We start from the raw sequence: 22,260 nt of genomic DNA, 5'->3' as shown, positions 1-22,260 counted from the left end.
AAAATCTTTCAGTAATTGGTGTTGTTTCCTATAATTGAAGATTTGGTGTTATTAGAGGAATCAGTGGAGAAAAATCCTCCTTGTTTCCTATTTTCTATTTGTTTTCATTCTCATAATTTATTCTCCTAAATAAAGGAGCCTCCACCATTGTATTGTGTATGAATTGAGAGAGTATTATAAAAGTGATGTAGTCCTTTGGACTCTTTGTGCCGTGGATGTAGGCGCTAGTGGTTGAACCACGTAATATCTGTGCATACTACTTGTTTTATTTATCTCTTCACTTCTGTTTTATGCTTTACAACATAGTATCAGAGTCTAATTTCTTTCTTATCATAGGTTCAGACCCCTATTTTGGGGTATTCCCTTAGCATCTGAAATGTTGCTAAGGGTTTCTCGGTGCTATTTGTGACTTGTTTGGGCTACCGGTTTGTTTGGTAATAATGTTCTTTGCCTATGCCGTGTCTCCGACAGTTTTTATTGACTTGTTTGGGCTCTCGGTGTGTTCGGTAGCATTGCTTTTGTTTTGGCCGTGTCTCCGGCAGTTTTTATCGACTTGTTTGGGTTGCTGGTGTGTTCGGTAGCATTGTTCTTCGTCTTCTCTCTTCTCTCTTCATCATTCACACTTGTTACTCGTCATCTCAAATGTTGCTAAGGGTTTCTCGGTGCTATTTGTGACTTGTTTGGGCTACCGGTTTGTTCGGCAGTAATATTCTTCGCCTTTGCCGTGTCTCCGACAGTTTTTATTGACTTGTCTGGGCTCCCGGTGTGTTCGGTATCATTGCTTTTGTCTTTGCCATGTCTCCAACGGTTTTTATCGACTTGTTTGGGTTGCCGGTGCATTCGGTAGCATTGTTCTTCGTCTTCTCTCTTCTCTCTTTATCATTCACACTTGTTACTCGTCATCTCAATGGCAAGTTGGGCATTCATGCTCCAACTTGAGGGGAAGTATTGAAGATTTAATGGAGGAATCTATGGAGGAAAATCTTTCAGTAATTGATGTTGTTTCCTATTATTGAAGATTTGGTGTTACTAGAGGAATCAGTGGAGAAAAATCCTCCTTGTTTCCTATTTTCTAATTCTTTTCATTCTCATAATTTCTTCTCCTATATAAAGGAGCCTCCACCATTGTATTGTGTATGAATTGAGAGAGTATTATAACTCCACATCTCTTCCTACCATTCATGTGGCTGACCCAAAGTAAATGGAGAAAAAGGCTTTGTTTCTTGTTATTGTTGTTATTATCCCGCACCTTTTATCATATTGGAAATCTAATTTCTGTGGTCTGTTTGCAGAATATTGATGACATAAGGAATTGTCGAAGAACAGAAGTTCCTATATTTGATCTGGAGACTGGAGCTCGGAGTGGCTTAAAAAATCTTGAAGTTTCTGAAGATTGTGGAGTGGTACATTATGACAACTTCAATAGCTTGCTCCTTAGTCCTTACTGCTCATTGTAAATGTAAAGTACTAAAAATAGTGTGAAAAAATAGCAGAGAGCTTACTGGTGGTGCCCTGGAGGCAATTAATTACTTAAGCTTGAAGTCACTTGAAGCATCTTCTTCTGATATTGATTTTCTTTCTAATGGATCTCATAATTAAAATCACTATATTTAGAACGAAGTTCAGTCTATTGCTTTGTGATCTTGAAAGGAAATTAGCTTGATGAAGCAGTGGAGCTAGAAGATTTTTTTTCTTTTTTTGTTTTTTTTAAATTATATAATTTTATGATCAATAGATTCTATAATATCTGGTTATGTCAAACTATGTCACCGTAGAGTTTTTTATGAACTAGTCATGCTTTACCTGTTTGACTCCTCAATATTTCATACCTGAAAATATTACTGTTTAATCTGTCTAGGTCATTTTCGAAGGGGTTTATGCTTTGCATCCTGATATCAGAAAATCACTTGATTTGTGGATTGCAGTTGTAAGGATGACTTTTCCCATTCAATTGCTGAGGCTTTATATTCCATTTTTGCTGATTAACTTTATTTGTTAGGTAGGTATCAGTTGATGAGGATTTATACTAGGTAAGAACTAACTGCTTGTTTGGAAACAGGTTGGAGGTGTTCATTCACATCTGATTTCTCGAGTTCAAAGGGACAAAAGCAGAGTTGGGTGCTTTATGTCCCAAAATGAAATTATGATGACAGTTTTTCCAATGTTCCAGCAGCACATTGAACCACATCTTGTTCATGCACATGTTAGTAGATTCAGAACCATTTGAGAATTTCTATATTTGTTTCATGTTTGAGGCATACAAGTTATTCTGATAATAGCCAGGGGATGACTATTTTGTAGAATTTTAGAATTCAATTTAAATCTATATCAATTTAAACAATTTGATAAATGATACAATACTTCCAAGATTTTGCTATGACGTTGATAATATATATATATATATATATATATATATATATATATATTTGAATTTGACCAGGATAAAATTGGTCATGAGCACAATATAAAAAATTGAGAATTACTTATTACTACAGATCTGGTGCATAATATCTTGGATATAACATACTGTTCTTTTAGTTAGTTTTTAGAATCATTCTTCAGAATGACACTTTTGCCCTATCACTTTCATACATGAGTCTGGTAAAAAAAGAAAAAAGAGAAGAAATAATGATAGCACATTCATGTGGCAGAAATGTGAATGATAAGATGGATTTTAGGAGTGACTAGAAGAGATAATCAAAGTGTAAGAGACATTAGGATAAAGATGGATAAATTAGACTTAGCAACCATTAGGTCCGACTCTGAGAAAAGGAATGTTGGTTTATATAGAAGGTCAGATAAAGATGTCAACCAAAACTAACATGGAATGAAGTAATAAGAAATGTTCTGAAAAAGTGAAACCTAATAAACGAAATGGTGTATGAATAGATAAGAGTGAAAAAAAGTGAATCTATGTAGTCGACCATTCATACGGGATAAATGACAACTTTCATACATGAGTATTGATTGTGGTGTCTATGAGGTAATTTTGATGTTGTGTTGCTTTTGAACTTTATTCCAGCTCAAAATTCGAAATGATTTTGATCCTGTGCTATCCCCCGAAAGTTCTTTGTTTGTGTTGAAAAGCAACAAGCAAGTAAGTCCTTTTTGTAATGCTTCTGTCCAAAATTACTTAAGGGTCTTTTAATTTGACATCATTATATATGTTTTTATCAATATCAGGTGGCATATCAAGATATTCTGAAAATCCTTGACCCTACAAAGATCTGCAGTTCTGTTCAGAATTTCATTGATATATATTTTAGGCTTCCTGGAATTCCTGCTAATGGCCACTTAGCAGAGAGTGATTGCATACGTGTCAGAATATGTGAGGGAAGATTTGCATTGCTGATCAGGGAGGTTTGTAATTTAATTTGATTAGAAACTGGTTTCTTTCTCATCTTTTTAGTGCCCTTCTTTTCCACCTTTAAATCAAAGTGAATGTTGATCCTTATTGCCTTGCAATTTCTTTTGTTAGCCTATAAGAGAGGGGAATTTTATCATACAACCAAAAGTGGATTTTGATATCAGCATCAGTACAGTTGCTGGCCTTCTTAACCTTGGGTAGGCCACATATTTGAACTCTAAAGCCTGATGTTAATTAGTTTTTCTTTCGGAATCATGTATCTAAGTTCTCTTCATAAACTGTGTTTCATAATGTTCAAATTAGGGTTTCATAAGAAGAAGAATGATATTTGGCAATTTTTGTGAGAGTTTTTATCTTTTCTTCTCTCACTTGAATATATATATATATATAATGGAGTTACATTGGAAAGACTAATATGCCCTTGGAAGAAATACAAATTACATATATAGATTCTAATACTCTCCTTCAAGTGGGAGAATATATATCCTATAATCCCAGCTTGGAGCACATATTCATCAAGTGATTATGACTCAGAGCCTTGGTAAACATATTAGCAAGTTGATCTTCAGATTTCACAAACGGTGTAAAGATGTTTCCACTCAATATCTTATCTCGAATAAAGTGACAGTTAACTTCAATATGTTTGATCCTCTCATGAAAGAGGCAGTGCGGAGAGCGGCTTGGTTATCACAAAACAATTGAATAGGGTTTTTGACTGTCAAACCAAGTTTCTTAAGGAAACGTTGTAGCCATATTAACTCACTAGAGGTGTATGCCATCATCGTGTACTTAGCTTCAACACTGGATTGAGCTACCACTATTTGTTGCTTACTCCTTCGTGTTACCAGATTACCACCTAAGAAGGTACTGTATCATGTAGTGGATCTTTTATCTGAGGGAGAACCAGCCCAATCAACATCTGTAAAACCTTCCGTCTCAAGGTGCCCAATAGGTCTATACAAAAACCCGACCTGAGGCTCGGAGCTTGCTTGAGAAATCGAATAATCTGAAGAACAACATTCCAATGTGGCACCTTAAGAGTTCCCATGAACTGACTCGCTATACTAATTGCTTATGAGTTATCATGATGAGTAGTTGTGAGATAAACTAGTTTCCCAATTAGTTGACGGCATCTGCCAGGATCGTCAAATAAATCTATCAACAATCAAGAGTTTAGTGTTTGGATCCATAGAAATTGCAACTGGACGACCAGTTAACAGACGTGTTTCCTCTAGCAAGTCCAACACATACTTCCTCTAAGACAACTGTGATGTTGTGGCCCGAATTTGGTGTCGGGTTGCGTTGCGACCCGTTGAGTGAGCTTTGTGTGGGCCTCTCTTGTAGCCCGATATATAAGGGCATTTAAGGTTTGGAGTGGGAGATATAGAGACACTGAAAATCGCAGAGAAAGTGGGGCTGAAACGTGTAATCTCCTATTTTTCGCATAGTGAAAACTTTCGCCGGATCTCCACTTTGGATGTAGGCTTTGCTGAACCACGGTAAATCTTTGTGTTATTTGTGTGTGATGTGATTTCTTTTCTATCGTGTTTCTTGATTTGTTCTTGGGTTCGGTACATTTGTCATAACAACTTATACCTTTGCTTAAATCGAGCAACTTTAATACCTAAAAACTATTTGAGTTTACCCAAGTCTTTAGACTAAAATCATTGTTGCAGAAACAATTTCAACTTAGTAATGTCTACAAAGTCATCACTGGTGATAATGATGTCATCTACATATATTACAAGAAAATTTTAACCTGTTTTAGTATGTTGATGAAATACTGAATGATCTGTTTGGCTTCTGTGAATACAAAATTCTAATGCTGCCTCAGAAATATTTTCAAACCAGGCTCTTGGAATACGGGGCTTTCTTTATACGACAGAGAGTGTGTTTACACTATCCCTGAACAAACCCAGGGTGGTTTCTCCATATAAACTTTGCAAAGTAACCATGTAAGAAGGCATTTTTAACATTTAACTGGAATAAAAGCCAATTAAGATTAGCAGCAATTGAAATTAAAACATGAACAGAAAAGATCTTGGCATTGGGCAACATGAGAGAAGGTCTCATAATAATCAACATCATGTTTGATATGTCTGTGTCTGACCTTTAGCAACAAGGTGTGCTTTTAAATGCTCGATGGAAGCATCAGGGAGGTATTTCACTGTATATAGCCACTTATAACCAATAGGTTTGGTACCAGGAGGCAGTGGAACAAGATCCCATGTTCCATTATGATGTAAAACACCCATTTTATCTTCCATTGCTTTCCTCCAGCCCGGATCAGAGAGGGCATCCTGCATGTGCTTAGGAACAAGAGTGGTTAACAACTTGGAGGAGAAACATGAGAAAGATGGTGATAAAGATTTATAATGGATGGTTAGTGACAAAGGACCGAGTACCTTTACAAAGGGCAATAGGCAAAGAGTTGGATGCATCAGATGGTGTCGCAACCAAAGACTTTGGAGAGCATCGTCCACCTCACTAATCCCATGAGCGGCACCACTTCACATGCATTTTTTAGTAGGATTTTCCAAATCAAAACATGAAATCTTAGAAAACCCTAATGTACGAATGCATGACCTTAATTTTTGGTGAGTGCCTTGGAGTGTCAATTACCTTTATACCCTTGGTGTAGAAGATTACACTTTTACCCTTGAATGTAGCTTAAATTCCATATTTGTCCACGTGCAAGAGATAACTACCATGACACTAACTTTTAAATTTCCTAACCAATCTAGAAATAAAAACAAAAGTACATACTCTAGTTTTGTTCAACGAAATATGCCAACATAAGTCCTATTGACTAGCTATGATTCAATCCTGGGAGATGATGAGATTCCATTTATTGGTACTCTCGGTAAAAAATAATAAAAATTGATGTGTATTCTTTGACCAAAATGTTACTTTGCTTCAATGAATTGAATTTCATATATTTTCATTACATAATGAGTTGTTAAAATTGGTTGCATAGCTTTGCTTTCATGCGGCTCTTACATGGTAAGTTTTTGCTTGTCATATCCAATACACACCTCTTCAACTCTCAGTCATTGTTTAAATGCAGTGATTTTTAACTTAGGGTTTTCAAGTTACACTTTCCTCCATTGAGCCATTGTTTCCACTCTGAATTATTCTCTAAATTTGATTTTTATCTTTATAGTTTTCGGCATCCATTTTTCCGGAGAAATCAACTTTGATGTTTATTTGTTCACCAATTAAATTGAGTGTTTGTGCCAATATGTCCTCCAATCTACCAGGTCAGGTTCCTCTCTCGGTGCTTGTCGTTGGATGGAGTTGAAGTCTTTCTCAACATTGATTTGTTCTTCATTCTTAAATCTTCTGGTATACCCAAGAGGTGGTGATTGCCTCTGATACCTTCATTTAGTCGTCTTATGTGTCCATTGCTGGACAGCTTGACTAGTCCAACACAAATCCTCAACCATGCATCTTAACTCCACAGCCCAGTGGCTTGGCTTGCTGTACTCTGCCTCCACATCCTTTCTCATGGGTAGACCTCTTAATCAATCGAAATTTGCTTTCATAACTGATTTGGTGAAGAGAATAACGAAAACTAACAGATAATGGAGAATGTCATAGTTCAAGGGGTATTGAAAAATATAATTTCTAGGGTTCCTAAGAATGAAGGAAGCTTTTATTTACTGATTTTCGAAAAATAGGATGCCAAGCTTGCTCAAATTCTATTTAAGTTGTATTTATAGTGAGATTAGCAACTATTGTTGCCAGGCTTTCATACCTGATTTAGTGAAGAGAATAATGAAAACTAACAGATAATGGAGAATGTCATAGTTCAAGGGGTACTGAAAAATATAATTTCTAGGGTTCCTAAGATTGAAGGAAGGTTTTATTTACTGATTTTCAAAAAATAGGTTGCCTAGCTTGGTCACAATCTATTTAAGTTGTTTTTATAGTGAGATTAGCAACTATTGTTGCTTTAATAATGAAAAGATGGATAACACCACTTGAGCCACTAAAATGACTGACACGGGACTTTAAATAAAAAACCTAATGACACTGGTAATAGCGTGCCGATCATAAAATTACTTGCAGATGTGATCTATTTACCTTGTGGATCTGCTTGGCTTAGCTAGGCTGCTTTAATTTTCCTGCATCATATGGCAAATCCGACACTGGGTAATGGTGTTCTGTATAGAGAGTTGGTGGAAGTGGTGGCAGTGATGGGCTTGGTTGATGGAGGTGGTGGTGGTGGTGGTGGTGTGTTGGTTGCATAGAGGAAATGGATGAAGTAGCAGTGGTAATGGGCTCGATTATTGGAGATATGGTGGGAATTTTTATAGAGAGTGAAGGTGGAAGCAACATTAATGATGCTTGGTGAAGGTGGAATAATATTTGGAAATATGGTTAAATTGGTGTTTTCTTGGCCTCTCTGAAGGTCTAAGGCGCCTTTTGGCCCTTTTTGTTTTCTTTGGGCTTCGCTTCCCTTTTGAGCGCTTTTAATAAATTCTTACTTATCAAAAAAAAAAAAAATTGTTCTTTATTGCTTCATCCCATGTAAGTTTCGGTCAGCCTCTTTGTTGCTTACCTTCTATGCAAACAATTCTTCCTCTTCTAACGGGTGCATCATTGGGTCTATGTTGGTATGGTCATTCCACCTAAGTCTACTTTCTCTAATTTTATCATTTAATAGTGCTATACCTAGTGTTCCCCTCACACTTTCATTATTACTTTTATTATTTCTGTTAATGTTTCCATCCATTCCGTCAATGAAATAATTCCTTATGACGATCAGTTAATGAGTGAGCAACTGAAACCGTGGGAGCTCAATTCAAACCCGACTATTACTTGTGTGGGATAAAAGTGTAAATTACTCTTAATAAACAAGATTGTTGCATCTGACTGTTTCTGATAACGTGGGAGAGCAAGAGGTAAGATGAAGCTGTATTCAAGCTATTGCATGTAAATTATCAAACTGAAAACACAAGCTTCAATTTGAACCCAACTTTACTCTGCATCTGAATGTTGTTCCTTAAAAATAAATCTAGCAACGTGACATGGCAAGAGGTGAGGTGCTAGATGAAGATAAATTCAAGCTATCAAACATGAAGTATGAACTTACACAAGCTATAACTTATTTCTATCAAATAGTTTAGGTTTTTTGTTAATAATTAGGAAGGAAAAGTATAGCTTTCATGAATCGAAGTGTATGTGATAAGTTGGCATTTTGTTTGGAAAATCTTCTTGCAAGACAATTGTGCATTCCATTTTTTTTAAGACTGGAAACCAGCTTGTAAACTTCTTTTAACTTGTAGATGAATATGCTCCCAGTGATGCACAGGCAAGTTTGCATTTGTGGATTAACTGTGTTTGTGGCAATATGTATTATTTTCATTGAGGGATATGTCATTCAAGTTCTCTTTGGTTGGCAAGTGTGTTTTATATAAATCAATTAAGTTCAAAAGTGGATTTTCCTCCTCTTCTCTATATTTCTCTTATTTCTTCCCATTGAACCTCAAATTGCAATAACCCATTACTGTTGGTTTTTGGCTCCATAATTATTTGATTTAAATGCGGTCATGGATGATGGATCTTCATTCACTTATTTATTTTCTATGCTGATAACCTGATAATGTGGTATTCTTTCCAGTTGAAATGTTCCCTTTGATTCTTTTGTCATGTCAGGTATCACGCTGTAGCTTACATTGAAGCATCTGCATACATTTACCAAGACGGAAAGGTAATATTTAGTATTTACGTTGACAAGGCATATCTTCTAGTTGGAGAAAGTATACTTTTTCCAAGCAAACTCAGTTCTGGATGAGATGGCATTCACAATTCCTTTTTTTTTTTTCTTAAATTTTCCTAAATGTTATAAATAGTCGCCCTAATAAATTCCTTTAATTCTGAAGCATCTTTTGACACATTGAATTTTCTGGATAACTATAAATTTTGATATGGTGATCTGTATAAGCCATTTGGATAGCATATATGTATCATTATTTTTATGTGTGAAAGTTCTTAAAAAAAAATTCATGAGCTTGCGTGGGTGCTTCCCTCTTATGCATGCTCACAAGTTCCTACAAACTTTCTCAGATGATGTTCTGTTTGCAATTTGATGTTATCATAACTTCAATTCGTGAGATTAAAGACAATATAATGCTTGGATCATTAGACACAGCATTTTCAGTGTCAGCAATGACTGCTAACTAACTAGAATGGTTTCTGATCTTCCCATTAGTATAGGCCAATGACAAAGTGGATGCCAATTAGTATAGTTTCTGATCTTCATTTATTGCTGAGTGGGAGGACTGCGCCTACTGGAAACTAGATAAATCCATCTGTGCATACCAGCTTCCATGTAGTATAGCTTTAGTCCATTCTACAAAATACACTTTCGCATAAGTTGTGTTTCAAAGTCTGGTCCTATTTTATTAGTTTTATTATGTTTTTGTTATCAATTTTTTTGATTAGTGATTGAGATATAGTTGTTGGACAATACCTACGCAGTATGTATATTGTTCTATTACGTATGTCCTAGTTAGCCTTCAACATGGCCGACTTTCTTACAACCATTTTTATAATGTACGTTCAAATAATGCATATTAATGCATTGTAAACTTTTTGACTGTCTTTACAAAACTTTATTCATGCATGTTGTTGAAAGATATAAAAGTTGAAGAGAGAAATTAAACATGAAGAACACACCACACAAAGCCCAAAGGGGCTACATCATTTTTTTTATATTCTCTCTTAATATTGTTTGCTATCAGCACCTCTATTTATAGGTGAAAGAATACAAGTGATAAATATATAAAATACATTGATGGAGCTAAAATCAATACTATAAATCACTCCAATCAATATTCTATCATAGGCTAAAATCACCCCTATGATATTCTCCAACACATGTCTTGTTACCAACTTGTAGTAATTTTCTTTTAATCTATAATAGCGGTAATCTCAAGCCTTTCAAGGATTTTGTTACTCAACTCAACAAAGCCTTTTTCCAACTACTTGGGGTCGATTTTTTAATAATGTTTTTCTATTTTGCTCTTTTTAAGGCTATAGTCTCGGTCAAACTACATGTTATCATGTCATTCCTTACTAACTCTATACATGTTAGTTTTCATCTTCCAACTTCCTCTAAGACCATGTCACACTCTTCCTGGTGCACTTAGTGGTTTTATTTGCACATGCCTAAACCAAGTTGATCGATTATCTTGGTTTATCTTCAACAGGTGCTATTTCAACCACCTCACAAGTGTCTTTCGAATTTCATCCCTTGTTTTGCTACATATCCATCTCAACATTCTTACTTTCGTGATGCTCAGCTTTTATATCTTCATCATCCTTGCCTCAATCCCATTTGAATTGCATTGGCCACATGAATTCTTTTCTCTCTTTTTTTCCCCCTTTCTTTTCTATTACACATCATCTATCATTTTATATTCATCCCATGTTAATTTTGGTTGTCCTATCTGTTTCTTACCTTTTATGCAAACTATTCTTCTTATCGATGCATCTATAGGTCTTATTTGAATATGTCCATGCCACCTAAGTCTAATTTTTCTTATTTTATCACTATTGGGTGCCACACTTAATTTTTCCTCACACTTTCATTAGTAACCTAATCTCTTCTAGTCTCTCCAACCATCTATCTAAATATCCTCATTTTTGCCATATGAATGCATTGTTCTTGTTTCTTTTTTAAAGACCATCATTCTATTTCATATAAAATTGGTGGCCTAATAGTTGTTTTATAGAATTCTCCTTTTAATTTACTCGTTATTCTTTTATCATATAAAATGCCACTTGTCTGTCTTCCATTTTGTCCAAGTTTATCCAATTCTACTAGTTATATCACTATCTATCTCTCCATTCTTCTGTATTATTGATCCTAAATATCAAAATTGATTATTTTGATAATTCTTTGGTTTTGAAGCGTGATTATTATTTTATCAGTACCGACTCTATCAAAATTACATTCCATATATTCTGTTTTAGTCATACTAATTTTCAATCTTTTGATTCTACTGCATTCTCCACATTTCTAATTTTACTATTAAGTTTTCGTTAGAGGTATTCGATAGCACTATGTCATCGGCAAATGAACATGCACCATGGCATGTCTCCTTAGAAGTCTTTTGTTATTTTATCTAAAATTATTGTAAATAGAGATGGGTTTAGTATTGATCCTTGGTAGCATCCTATGTTTATAGAGAACTCACTTGTCTCACCACATATAGAGCAAACTCTAGTTTCTGTGTTCATATACATATCCTGAAGGATCTGTATCATTTTTAGAGGAATTTGTTTTCTTTGTAAAAGACACCAAATTATTTCTCTTTCAAACTGATCATATGCTTTTCCTAAGTCACTGAAAACCATATGTATATCTTTTTCCTTCCTCCTACCCTCTTCAACTAACTCATTTTCTATACTTTTTACTATATTATTTTAATGTATATTGATTTAATGGCAAGAAGGTGTTAGAGTTGCGCTTCTGCTTTCTTTAATTCTGCTGATTAAATAGATAGTTGTAGCTATTAGCTGCGCTTTCATATCCAGCAAATGGCATGCCTTTTGTTGCTTCATTACTCAAATACTGTGAGAGACACGAATTGTCCTAAAGAGAACAATATTTTAGTACATCTCAGACTGTCTATAATTTCCTATAGCATTTGCAACATTGTGAAAAAAAATTGGGTAATAATTTGTTGTATCTATGTTATTGATTTAGTTCTTGTTTAGATAGTCCTTGGTGTCATATCTTTTTCCTTTCTCTATGTGTTTGTGTAACTTTTTTCATAGGTGATTGGATTTGAACCTTGGTGTTTGCTCCTTTGTAAATCACTAGGCTGATTCTGTTCCACTTAATATGCAATTATGCATGTGGACCTCGTGTTTTCTTACTATGGAGTTGCAATAAATTATTACATATGAAACAAATTGTTAGAAATAATAGGCGAAAATTCAAATCCATGTCATGAAAGTTCCGTCCAATAATTGCCAGCATTTTGTCCATTAAGCTTATCAGTTGGGAAACTTTAGACCATAAACAGAGGCTTCTGGTAATGCTTTCTTCACTTGTTGAAATTTCAGTTTAGATGCTTTTGGCCATGGAGGTTCTATTATTTTCTTCAACACAAAAATATGTCTCCCATAGATTATGCTATGCTGGAAGCTGAAGCTGTTCCATATAGTTTTCTAACTTAAAATTTAATTTCGTAGTGATTATTAATTTCTACAATAAATGCTTACTTTAGATTTTTTATTTCGTTTTTTATGTTGTATAGTTGTGTGGTATAACTAAGTTTAGATCTTATCCGAAGTTTCTGAAATTGGTAAATGATATTGATGCTTGATTATATCCATTCCATTTTGGTTAGTGATCTATATCTTACATGAATTTATATCTGGTTATTTAGTTTTCCTTGTAAGCAACTACGGTTCTAAAATAGCCACGCCTCAATTTTTTGACACAAAATGGCTTTTAAATTGGACGATTGTTATCCTTTTCAGATCCTTATTGAGGTTGATAATCTACAAGATGCTCCAAGTCCTTACATACAAATCAAAGGGATCGATAAGGAAGCCGTGGCAGCTGCTGGTTCAGCTCTTAATTTGGATGGTTCATATACAACGAAGGTTTATCCTCTTAACTTATGTATATTTCACTTGTTGTGTGCTTAAATTGTTTACAACTCGTGAGAATTCACTGTTGTCCTTAGAGTTACCTTCAAATAGTTCTGGAGAGATTACCCGCACTGGAAAGGAGTTCCAGTGGTATTAACACTCAGCAAGCAGCAAGGTTGCAGGAACTTGTGGAATTTATACAATCTCAGGTACTTTTTATTGTGTAAATTGGTTATCCTACATTTGTTCTATGAAAATTGGTGACTTGGTAAATGCAAAATTATTTGTTGAAATTTAATATATATATATATATATATATATATATATATAGAGAGAGAGAGAGAGAGAGAGAGAGAGAGAAATAAGAAATACGTTTTGGTGTGTTCTCTCAATTACAGAGAACCCGAACAATTATGTATGTATGTATAAGGGTAAAGTGCAAGAAACCCCCTTCAACTATGTCCCTTTTAGCAAAAAACAACCCCTTGGACTCCTAAAGTGGCAGAAAACCCCCATGAACTTAGCACTTTGGTTGCAATTTGCCCAATCCGGTGATCAGCTGATGGATTGACAACCCAAATTTAATTAAATGACCATACAACCCTTATGAAAGATAAAAGACCATAATGCCCTTCTATTAAATGACAAATACCCTTATGTCTATATGTATACAGTATATATATATATATATATATATATATATATATATATATATCCATGTTCATCTTCTTCGTCAATCATTGTTAACTTCCTGTTAGGACTAAACCCCTCCATGTTCATCGTCTTCATCAAGCGTTGTTAGTTGAACCCCTCTCCCTCCCTCTGTGTGTGTGTGTATATATAGCTCGTGTCCACATGCATTTCCACATTGTCCATATTCATGGTAACTGGAAGAAGAGAAATTTGATTCCATACTGACATTAACGGAACCGATTCTCAACCCCAACCACAAGCAAATCCAATTGCAAAATTCCCAACCCCAATTACAAGCAAACCAAATCGCAACATTCTCAACCCCTTGGCAAACCGTATCACAAGAATTGATTTGCAAAATCCAATCGCAAGCAAACCTAATCGCAAAACCCCTTGAATATATTGTCACCGATCACCAAGCAAACATCACAAAATTCTCCACCCATGCCCAAACCAATATTACAAAACTTCAATTGAAACCACTGCCACGACAACAACCACGTCTGTAGTTGGGTTTACGGGTTGCCCCAAGCAAGAAACTGGGAGACAAAATCAAGATTGAAGAGATAAGAGAAAGTGTCCTAGAATTTTCTGCCACCATTGCCGTGGGTTGCGTTGTCAAAACACCATCACAGCATTCTGATCACCATCACCAATTTCTTCATCGTCGTTGGTTGAGCCTTTCACCGTTTCGCCACCGGACTGATTTTTACTGCCACTATTAGAATCTGTCACTAGATTGGAGAGAGACGAAGAAATTTTTGAGGTGGTGGCCCATCAGATGGTTGTGATAAAGGCTTAGATGGCGGTGGAGTCTGTGTAGCAGAAAGCGGGACGGTGGGGTTGGGGCTGTCCATGGTGGACATTGGGGAGAAGTATATATGTGTGTGTGATGAGGTTGCTGAGGTGTCCAATTTTGAGTGGACTGGAAAAACCTTCTCTGTCCTTAAATTGAACAAAATTCATAGTTGAAGGGGGTTATTTGTAGTTCCGACCGTGGGGTAATTGCACTTGGCTAATAGTTGAAGGGGGTTTCTTGCACTTTACCCTATATATAATTACAAGTATTGTTTATTTACAAAATTATTTGTTGCAAAATTCTCTGTTAACTTCAGAACTATAATTACAAGTATTGCTTATCTGGTAAATGCAAAATTATTTGTTGAAAGATATATATTATATAGAGAGAGAGAGGAAGAAATACTTTTTGGTGTTTTCTCTCAATTATAGAGAACCCCAACAGTTATGTGTGCATATATAATTACAAGTATTGCTTATTTACAATAAGGCCACAACTCTACTACTAATTACATTAATACCCAACACTCCCCTCAAACTGGAGCATAGATATCTATCATTCCCAGATTGTTGCATAATTCCGAAAATTGAGACTTTCCCAATGCTTTGGTAAATACATCTCTAAATTGATCTTTAGATGTCACATAAGTTGTAACCATCGTTTTCTTCATCCCCAAGTCTCTCACAAAGTGCTTTCGTGAAACACCGGCTTACTAGCAATGCACATAAGAACCTGATTATTAACCATCTTTTTCTTCATCACCAAGTCTCTCACAAAGTGCTTTCATGAAACACCGGCTTACTAGCTATGCACATAACAACCTGATTATCACAAATCATTCTCTAAGACTTGTCACTGGAAAAGCCCATCTCTTTTAAAAGAGATTTTACCCACATCATTTGCAGTTGTATGAGCCGTTGCTCTATACTCTGCCTCTGCACTTGATCTGGCCACGATATTTTGCTACTTACTTTTCCATAATACCAAATTACCACCCACAAATGTGCAATATCCAGATGTAGACCTCCTATCCATTTGGCATAGTTGTTAAAGGCGCGCTTAGGCTCCAAAAAAGCCCTAGGCTCGTTGAGGCTCAGCTAGAGCGCCTTAACCTAGTACTGGGCAGTGTAATGGGCCAGGTGCTTCATGATCTGAGCCCAAAACTTAAGCTATTAGGTGGGGTTAACACCAAACCCATATATACTCATTTCACTACCCATCCAGATCCGATGTAGGATAAGTCTTCCTTTATAACAGTCTCCCCGACCTTAACTCGCAATGCCCTCACTGACATCGGGCCACCCTGCCTACCCGGGGTGGCCACCTAGACGCTTCTAGACCGGGCACGTGGCATAGCATCGGATCAAGGATTAAGTTCTCTGATACCAACTCTAACGAGTTGGGTGCCTCGCGATCCGATCCAAAAACTTAAGTTATTAGGTGGGGCTAACACCCAACCATATATACCCATTTCACTTCCCATCCGGATTTGTGTGGGACAAGTCTCCCCTTGTAATACCAGGCTCACATAAAGCTTTTAGGCTCGCACTTTTTAGTTGGCTCCAGGCTCGAAAAAAAGGCGCGCCTTTCCCTTTTTATTCATTTATTCATATCATTTTCTTTTTTATTTAATGACTACTAAATTAAAATGTCTAATATCATAGCTTGATTCTGAATATATATAGTAATATATGTTTAAAATTTGCATGATTATAGTTTTATTGTTTCAGATTTTGAAATCACATTTAATTTTGTTAAGGCATATGCATATGAAAGGATATTTGAGCAAATATTAAAAATACAATTGTTAGAGAATTTTATGTCGTCCAATTGTACATGTATTGAGATCATATGCAAATAGAAAAGATATATATATATATATAGAAAAGATATATTTATATGCTGAAAAAAATCCTTATTTTAAAACTGTCAAGTTTTTGTTGCATACTTATAATTAATATGCATTATTATTACACAAGTGCCATACTTCAATCAGGATCGCGCTTTTTTTTGCGCCATGCACTTAGGCTCCATAAGACTTTTGGCGCCTTAGTGTGCCTTGAGCCTTTTAACAACTATTTTGGCTTCCTTTCCAATCAACATCTATGAACCCAACAATATCCATGTTTTTTTGAAGACTTGATGACAAGCCCTTTACTAGGAGTTCCTTTCAAATATCTTAAAATACGATATACTACATCCAAATGAGGTTGCCTGGGTTGTTGCATAAATTGACTTACCACCCTAGAGCAAAGGTTATGTCTCCTCTCGTCATAGTCAAGTATATTAATTTTCCGACAAGTCTTTGATATCTTACTGGATCATCAAGAAGTTTTCGCTAAATCTGGACTATACTTTATCCTTGAATCCATGGGAGTATCATTCAGTTTTGCTCCTAACATTCCCATCTCACTTAATAAATCACATACATCATTTGAGATATACAATTTCCTTTATGAGATGTTGCTAACTCTATTCCAAAAAAGTGTCCCAACCGGCCCAAGTCTTTCATATGAAAATGGTTGCTCAAAAATTGGTTTAGGTCATCAATACCATTTTTATCATTCCCTGTCACTACAATATTGTCTATATAAACTGCTAGGATGATGGTACCACTTTCACAATGTCTCACAAAAACAGAGTCATCTGATGTTTTTTTTTAATCCATATTTACTTACTGCAGCACTAAATTTGTCAAACCATGCCCTTAAAGACTGTTCTAACCCATATATAGCTCTCCTTAACCGACACAATGTGACTCTCCTTGAGCAACAAACCAGGTGGTTGCTCCATGTAGGAAGGCATTTTTAATATCTTGCTGGTAGAGAGGCCAATTGTGAATATTTGCAACTAATAAAAGAACCTGAATTGAAGTAGGGCGAGCTACGGGAGAAAAAGTTTCAAAATAATCTACCCCAAATGTATGAGTATATCTTTAGGTACCAAGCGAGCCTTTAACCTTTCAATTAGATAATATTTGATGGCATACACCCAGCGACAACTAATTGCTTGCAACAACTAATTGCTTGCTTTCCGGGAGGAAAAGGAGTTAAGTCTCACGTATCATTTTGCTAAAGAGCTGTCATTTCCTCAACCGTTGCATGTTTCCAACCAGAAGAGGACAATGCTATTGCTGAAGATAGGATTGAGGATTTGAAATTGAAGACAAAGCACAGACAAATGACTGGAAATAGTCATCAACAAAAGTAACAAAATATAAAAACCTAGTACACTTTTATGATGGGCAGGGCCCCAAATGTCGATATGCACTAACTCAAAAGGAGAAGACTGCCGATTATTAACTCTAGGAGGAAAGGCATCTCTATTATGCTTGCCTAATTGACGAGCCTTACATTTTAAACTAGACACAAACTGAAGAAAAGGTAATGCAGTCTTCAAAAACTTCAATGATAATGCCACTGATAGGCAGATGCACTCGAGTGTTTTGTGTAGGATGATCAAGTCAAGTCAATGAGCAAGTTTTGCCTGTTTGCTGTAGGAAAGCTAGTCTATGTGTGTGTGTACACTAACACGCACCCAAAATAAAGGCAACTTAAACTATTTAAGTACTTGATCCTGGGTTTGCATCGTCCCAATGTATTAAGACATCCATCCTCAAAAGAAGAAAGAAATTTTAAAAAACAAGACAACAGAATTTTAATATTTGCATGCTTGGGACCACAGAAATTTAAGCATGAGTTTTATGTGATCATCATTTACTTGTTCTGATGTCCCAGTGCAATACCGTGGTGAACAAACAGGGCAGCAGTTCATCTTCAGAGTCCTCACCAAGTAGGGAAGTTTCTCCATTAGATGGCATAATTGAAGACATGCAGTCAAGAATCAAGAGGCTCGAGCGGTGGCATACAATTAATACAGTACTTACCACACTCATTTCAATTATATTGTTTTGCTTTGATTGCTTACTTATCTTTGGGACCATTACATTATTTTTCTAAATGTCATCTTAATAAAGTAATCCATCTTGTGACGGTTTCTTTGCAGGTACTATGGACATTTCTGATGTCTGCCCTTGTTGGTTATTCACTCTATCAGAGGAAGAACCAATGATTTGGTCAACTTAACTGAAATTCTTTCATCAGATTAAAATATTCTCGTCTCTGCTGCACTTTTACCTAGAGTAACTCTTAAAATTCTGAGCCCAACAAAAAACTTTCTAGTTCCTATTACACCTTTTTTGTTTTTTGTTTTTTGTTTTTTGTTTTTTTTGTGTTTTTTTGTTTTCGGATCATCAGATTAATAGGGATGATAATATGTCCCTGTAGGCAATTGATGTATATAATAGTGATCTTGATTTTTAAAAAAGGCCCATTGTTCACTAGCTCACTCATGGTCATGCTGAGTGGTCATTGATGGAGGACAGCATGACATTATACAAAATTGTTTTCTACTTATGATAATTGATCTTAATAGAAGCTTTTATCAATGCAAGTTCCAAAGCTAGCCTAGATTGACCATTCTTGAGAAGGGTTATGCTCACTGCATTTTCTTACCTACGAACATGATTTGGTGTTGGTTTACAATGAGCAAATAGATGTGGCTCTTACCCGCCTGAGAGTAAAAAAGCCATGTTCAAACTGGTGGTGGTGTATATAACATTTTCCTTTCAGTTATCATTAAGGCCCAGTTTGGCTGGAGGGTAATGGAAGGAAAAGAAAAGAAAGGCAATGAAGGGAAATGAAATATTATGTTTGGTACAAGATTACTAAAGAAAAGGGTTAAATGGTCACCCCCCGAGGTTTGGATTTATTCAGATTAAACCTGAGCAAAAATTGCTCTAACACCCCCTTCAAGTTTAGTTTAATTTTCCTTTACATCCTCTTATAAAATAAAATACCTAAATTACCCTCCATACCCACTTTCTCTCTCTACCCACTTCCATCCTCCCATGGCCATCCTGAACCACCGCCGTTGCATTATGCATCATTCCATCCATGGCTGACAGGCACAGCACAAAACCTTCTCCTTTCCAGGCGGCCAAAACTTCTAATTGTGCAAGGCTTCTTCAATAAAATTGCTTTTAATTGCTTACAGATCCTCTCAACATGGGATTCGTCAGATTCAACCATTGGTTGAAATGATCAGTATGGGAAGTTGGTTTGTATTCTTCTTGTTGTTGCTGTTGCCTATAAGTCGTAAAACTCCTTTGATTTTACTCTCTTTGCAAGATATCATAATCTAGTAAACAATTTGCTTCTTTGTAATCTATATATACTAAGCTAGCCATCCTCCATCAAGCCGATTCATCTGTTTGTTTTAATGTAAAATATTTTTTTTAGAAAATATTTTTCTTTTCTAGGTAAAATATTTTTTTATTTTTTATCTTGTCGATTTTTGGCAAAGGTCTACGTCGAGGTTAAGGTTGAGTCCATCAAGCGAGGCATGCAAAATAACTTGCCGAAAATTGATGAATAAGTTATTTTTGTTAAATTTAATATTTTTTTCTTTATAAATATTTTACGACGATCAAATACCAAAAAAAAAAAAATATTTTTTAAAAAATATTTTACGTCCAAACAAATGAAGTCTTTATAGTGATCAAAGTATTTGTCCTCTTGTCATGGTATTTGTTTTACAGAGCCTTTGACAGCCATCGTGTGTGTGTGTGTGTGTGTGTGTGTGTGGCTTTGACAACCATCATATTTGAATTTTTTTAAACCAGGCGGCAAACAATATTCATTACTTGAAATCATTATATACATGAAATGTGGATGACTATGCCTTTTTCCAATGTGTGGTCGGAAGACAAAGAAACACTGATCTTATCGGGGAGTTATATTATAGAGTAACAGGAAAGTTGTTCCATTATATATTATTAGTGGAAAGAATCCAAGAAGGGCCAACTTTTATGGAGACCAACCCCGGTGATGGAGGCGAGGTGGCGGTGGCGGTGGCGGAGGTTCAGGTGGCGCAGGATAGCCATGGAAGGATAGAGATGGCCCAGATGGGTAGATAAAAAGTAGGGATGGAGGGTAATTTAGGTATTTTATTTTATAAGGGGTGTCAGGATAAATTAAATCAAACCTTAAGAAGGTGTAAAAGTAATTTTTGCTCAGGTTTAATCTAAGATTAATAAACCCAAACCTCGGCGGAGAACAAATAGATTTTATAGAATACAAATTAGACATGATGTGTTAATTTTATTATCTTTCCAAAAATGGAAGGAATCCATAATCATTGACCACATATCATCAAATGAAAGAAGTTTCAAAACTTGCAATTGTCCAATGAAATACTTCGAATGTGGTTTTGTAGAGTACGGAGAGGAGAATGAAAACTCTCTTGTGGCTTTCTCCAAGTCCAAGCCCATGCCTACCCAAAAATCCAAAATGCTTCAATCTTCACTTTTCTTCCATTGGAGTATGTACATATATGGATAAAGAAAGAAAATGGTGAGAAGAAATGAATGTGTGGCCCAAAAACTTTCTTCCATCCCCTACTATTTATAGTCCATCAGGTAACTTTCATCTATTTATGTCACTTAACTCCAAAACTCCATATAATTACTTCCTTCTCCTAAGGCACTTCTATGTAATTACACTTTAAGACTAGTTTGGTGTGGTTGAATGAAATAAAGTGGGAATGGAATGAGTCAAAGAATGGAATGGGAATGGAATGACTATTCTCATTCCCATGTTTGGTTGTACAGAAAAATATCATATTTTTGTAAAACATATATATATGTGTGTGTGTGTGTGTGTGTGTGTGTGTGTGTGTGTGTGTGATAAGGATAAAAATAATAAGCAACTCAAAGTCAAAAGAGAAATAAGATAAGGGTAAGGGATTTATCTTACTCAAAATTTTTATAGAATCATAAAAAATATCTAGTTACCATATGTAACCAGAGTTACCATTCCTGTAAGAAGGAAACGATATCATCTTGGATCAGGGAGAATCTCGTTTCAACTACTATTACCATTAATGCTTCTATAAAAGAGATGATGAGGCAACCTAAAAAAGTATGCCATAAATTTTATATATAATCCTTATCGGATATTAGATCGTCAAGTACTAACTTGACCGTTGGAGTGCACCCGGCCGGCACCACGCCGGTCATCACTTCTCTTGTTTTACAGGAATCGCCACCAACTTCGGAGCGTGTAGATTTTTGGCATCAACAGTTGGCGCCATCTGTGGGAACGTATATTAGTCCCAACAAATCATGGTTCGTATAAGGGAAATTTACGACAAAACTTAAAAGTAATTCAGTCCCTTTACAATCTGGCTTTCTCTAAAAGAAAGAGAACAGTTCATGGATTGCGTAGCCAAAAGCAAAGGTAAAGTTGCTCAATCCGGTAAAATTGCTGGAAAGCCCCACCCGACCGCTTCATCATCGCTGTTAACCGGGTAAGTTTCATGCATTACGCGTATATCAAAATATATGTCTACACTTCCGCACATGATTTAAAGAGAAACAATTTTTTTATGTGTTTCCAATTGTCTGCAAAATATTGTTCACCTACATAATGATGTAGTTCACCAGGGGACCCTTCGATAAAATACTACGCTTTACGGGTACTGTTCCCAGGGAAAAAAATAAAATAAAATAAAATTGTGAGTATTGTTCACATGAATAGTACCCGCGGGTACTGTTCACAGGGTTTTAAAATATATATATATATATATATATATATATATATATATATATATATATTGTGAGTACTATTCACATGTCACACGAATAGTACCCGTGGGTACTATTCATAAGGTTTTAAAAATATATATATATATATATTTTGTGAGTACTATTCACATAGTACCCGCG

The 22,260-nt window shown here is 35.6% G+C and overlaps 1 protein-coding gene across 4 annotated transcripts in view; it reads left to right on the top strand.

The window, feature by feature from the left end:
* The window catches only part of LOC132295347 (uncharacterized), a 78,190-nt gene extending 59,301 nt beyond the window's left edge, over window positions 1-18,889 (top strand). For 2 of the 4 annotated variants that reach the window (XM_059793575.1, XM_059793573.1), the window contains 11 exons: window positions 1,293-1,403; window positions 1,859-1,927; window positions 2,060-2,203; window positions 3,023-3,097; window positions 3,184-3,360; window positions 3,479-3,564; window positions 9,029-9,083; window positions 12,869-12,994; window positions 13,078-13,191; window positions 18,212-18,352; window positions 18,480-18,889. In XM_059793575.1, the coding sequence (XP_059649558.1) occupies window positions 1,293-1,403; window positions 1,859-1,927; window positions 2,060-2,203; window positions 3,023-3,097; window positions 3,184-3,360; window positions 3,479-3,564; window positions 9,029-9,083; window positions 12,869-12,994; window positions 13,078-13,191; window positions 18,212-18,352; window positions 18,480-18,545 (1,164 nt within the window). In that variant the 3' untranslated portion in view covers window positions 18,546-18,889. Of the gene's footprint in view, window positions 1-1,292; window positions 1,404-1,858; window positions 1,928-2,059; window positions 2,204-3,022; window positions 3,098-3,183; window positions 3,361-3,478; window positions 3,565-9,028; window positions 9,084-12,868; window positions 12,995-13,077; window positions 13,192-18,211; window positions 18,353-18,479 lie in introns of those variants that run through there. The other 2 variants (XM_059793574.1, XM_059793576.1) reach the window with 2 other exon arrangements.
* The last annotated feature ends 3,371 nt before the right edge of the window (window positions 18,890-22,260 follow it).

This window comes from Cornus florida, unplaced genomic scaffold (assembly GCF_030987335.1).
Source record: "Cornus florida cultivar Cherokee Brave unplaced genomic scaffold, ASM3098733v1 CherokeeBrave_3.0.0_Hap2_Chr02, whole genome shotgun sequence".
In the NCBI taxonomy this organism is placed as follows: Eukaryota; Viridiplantae; Streptophyta; class Magnoliopsida; order Cornales; family Cornaceae; genus Cornus; species Cornus florida.
This window is presented reverse-complemented; position numbering and strand designations above follow the sequence as displayed.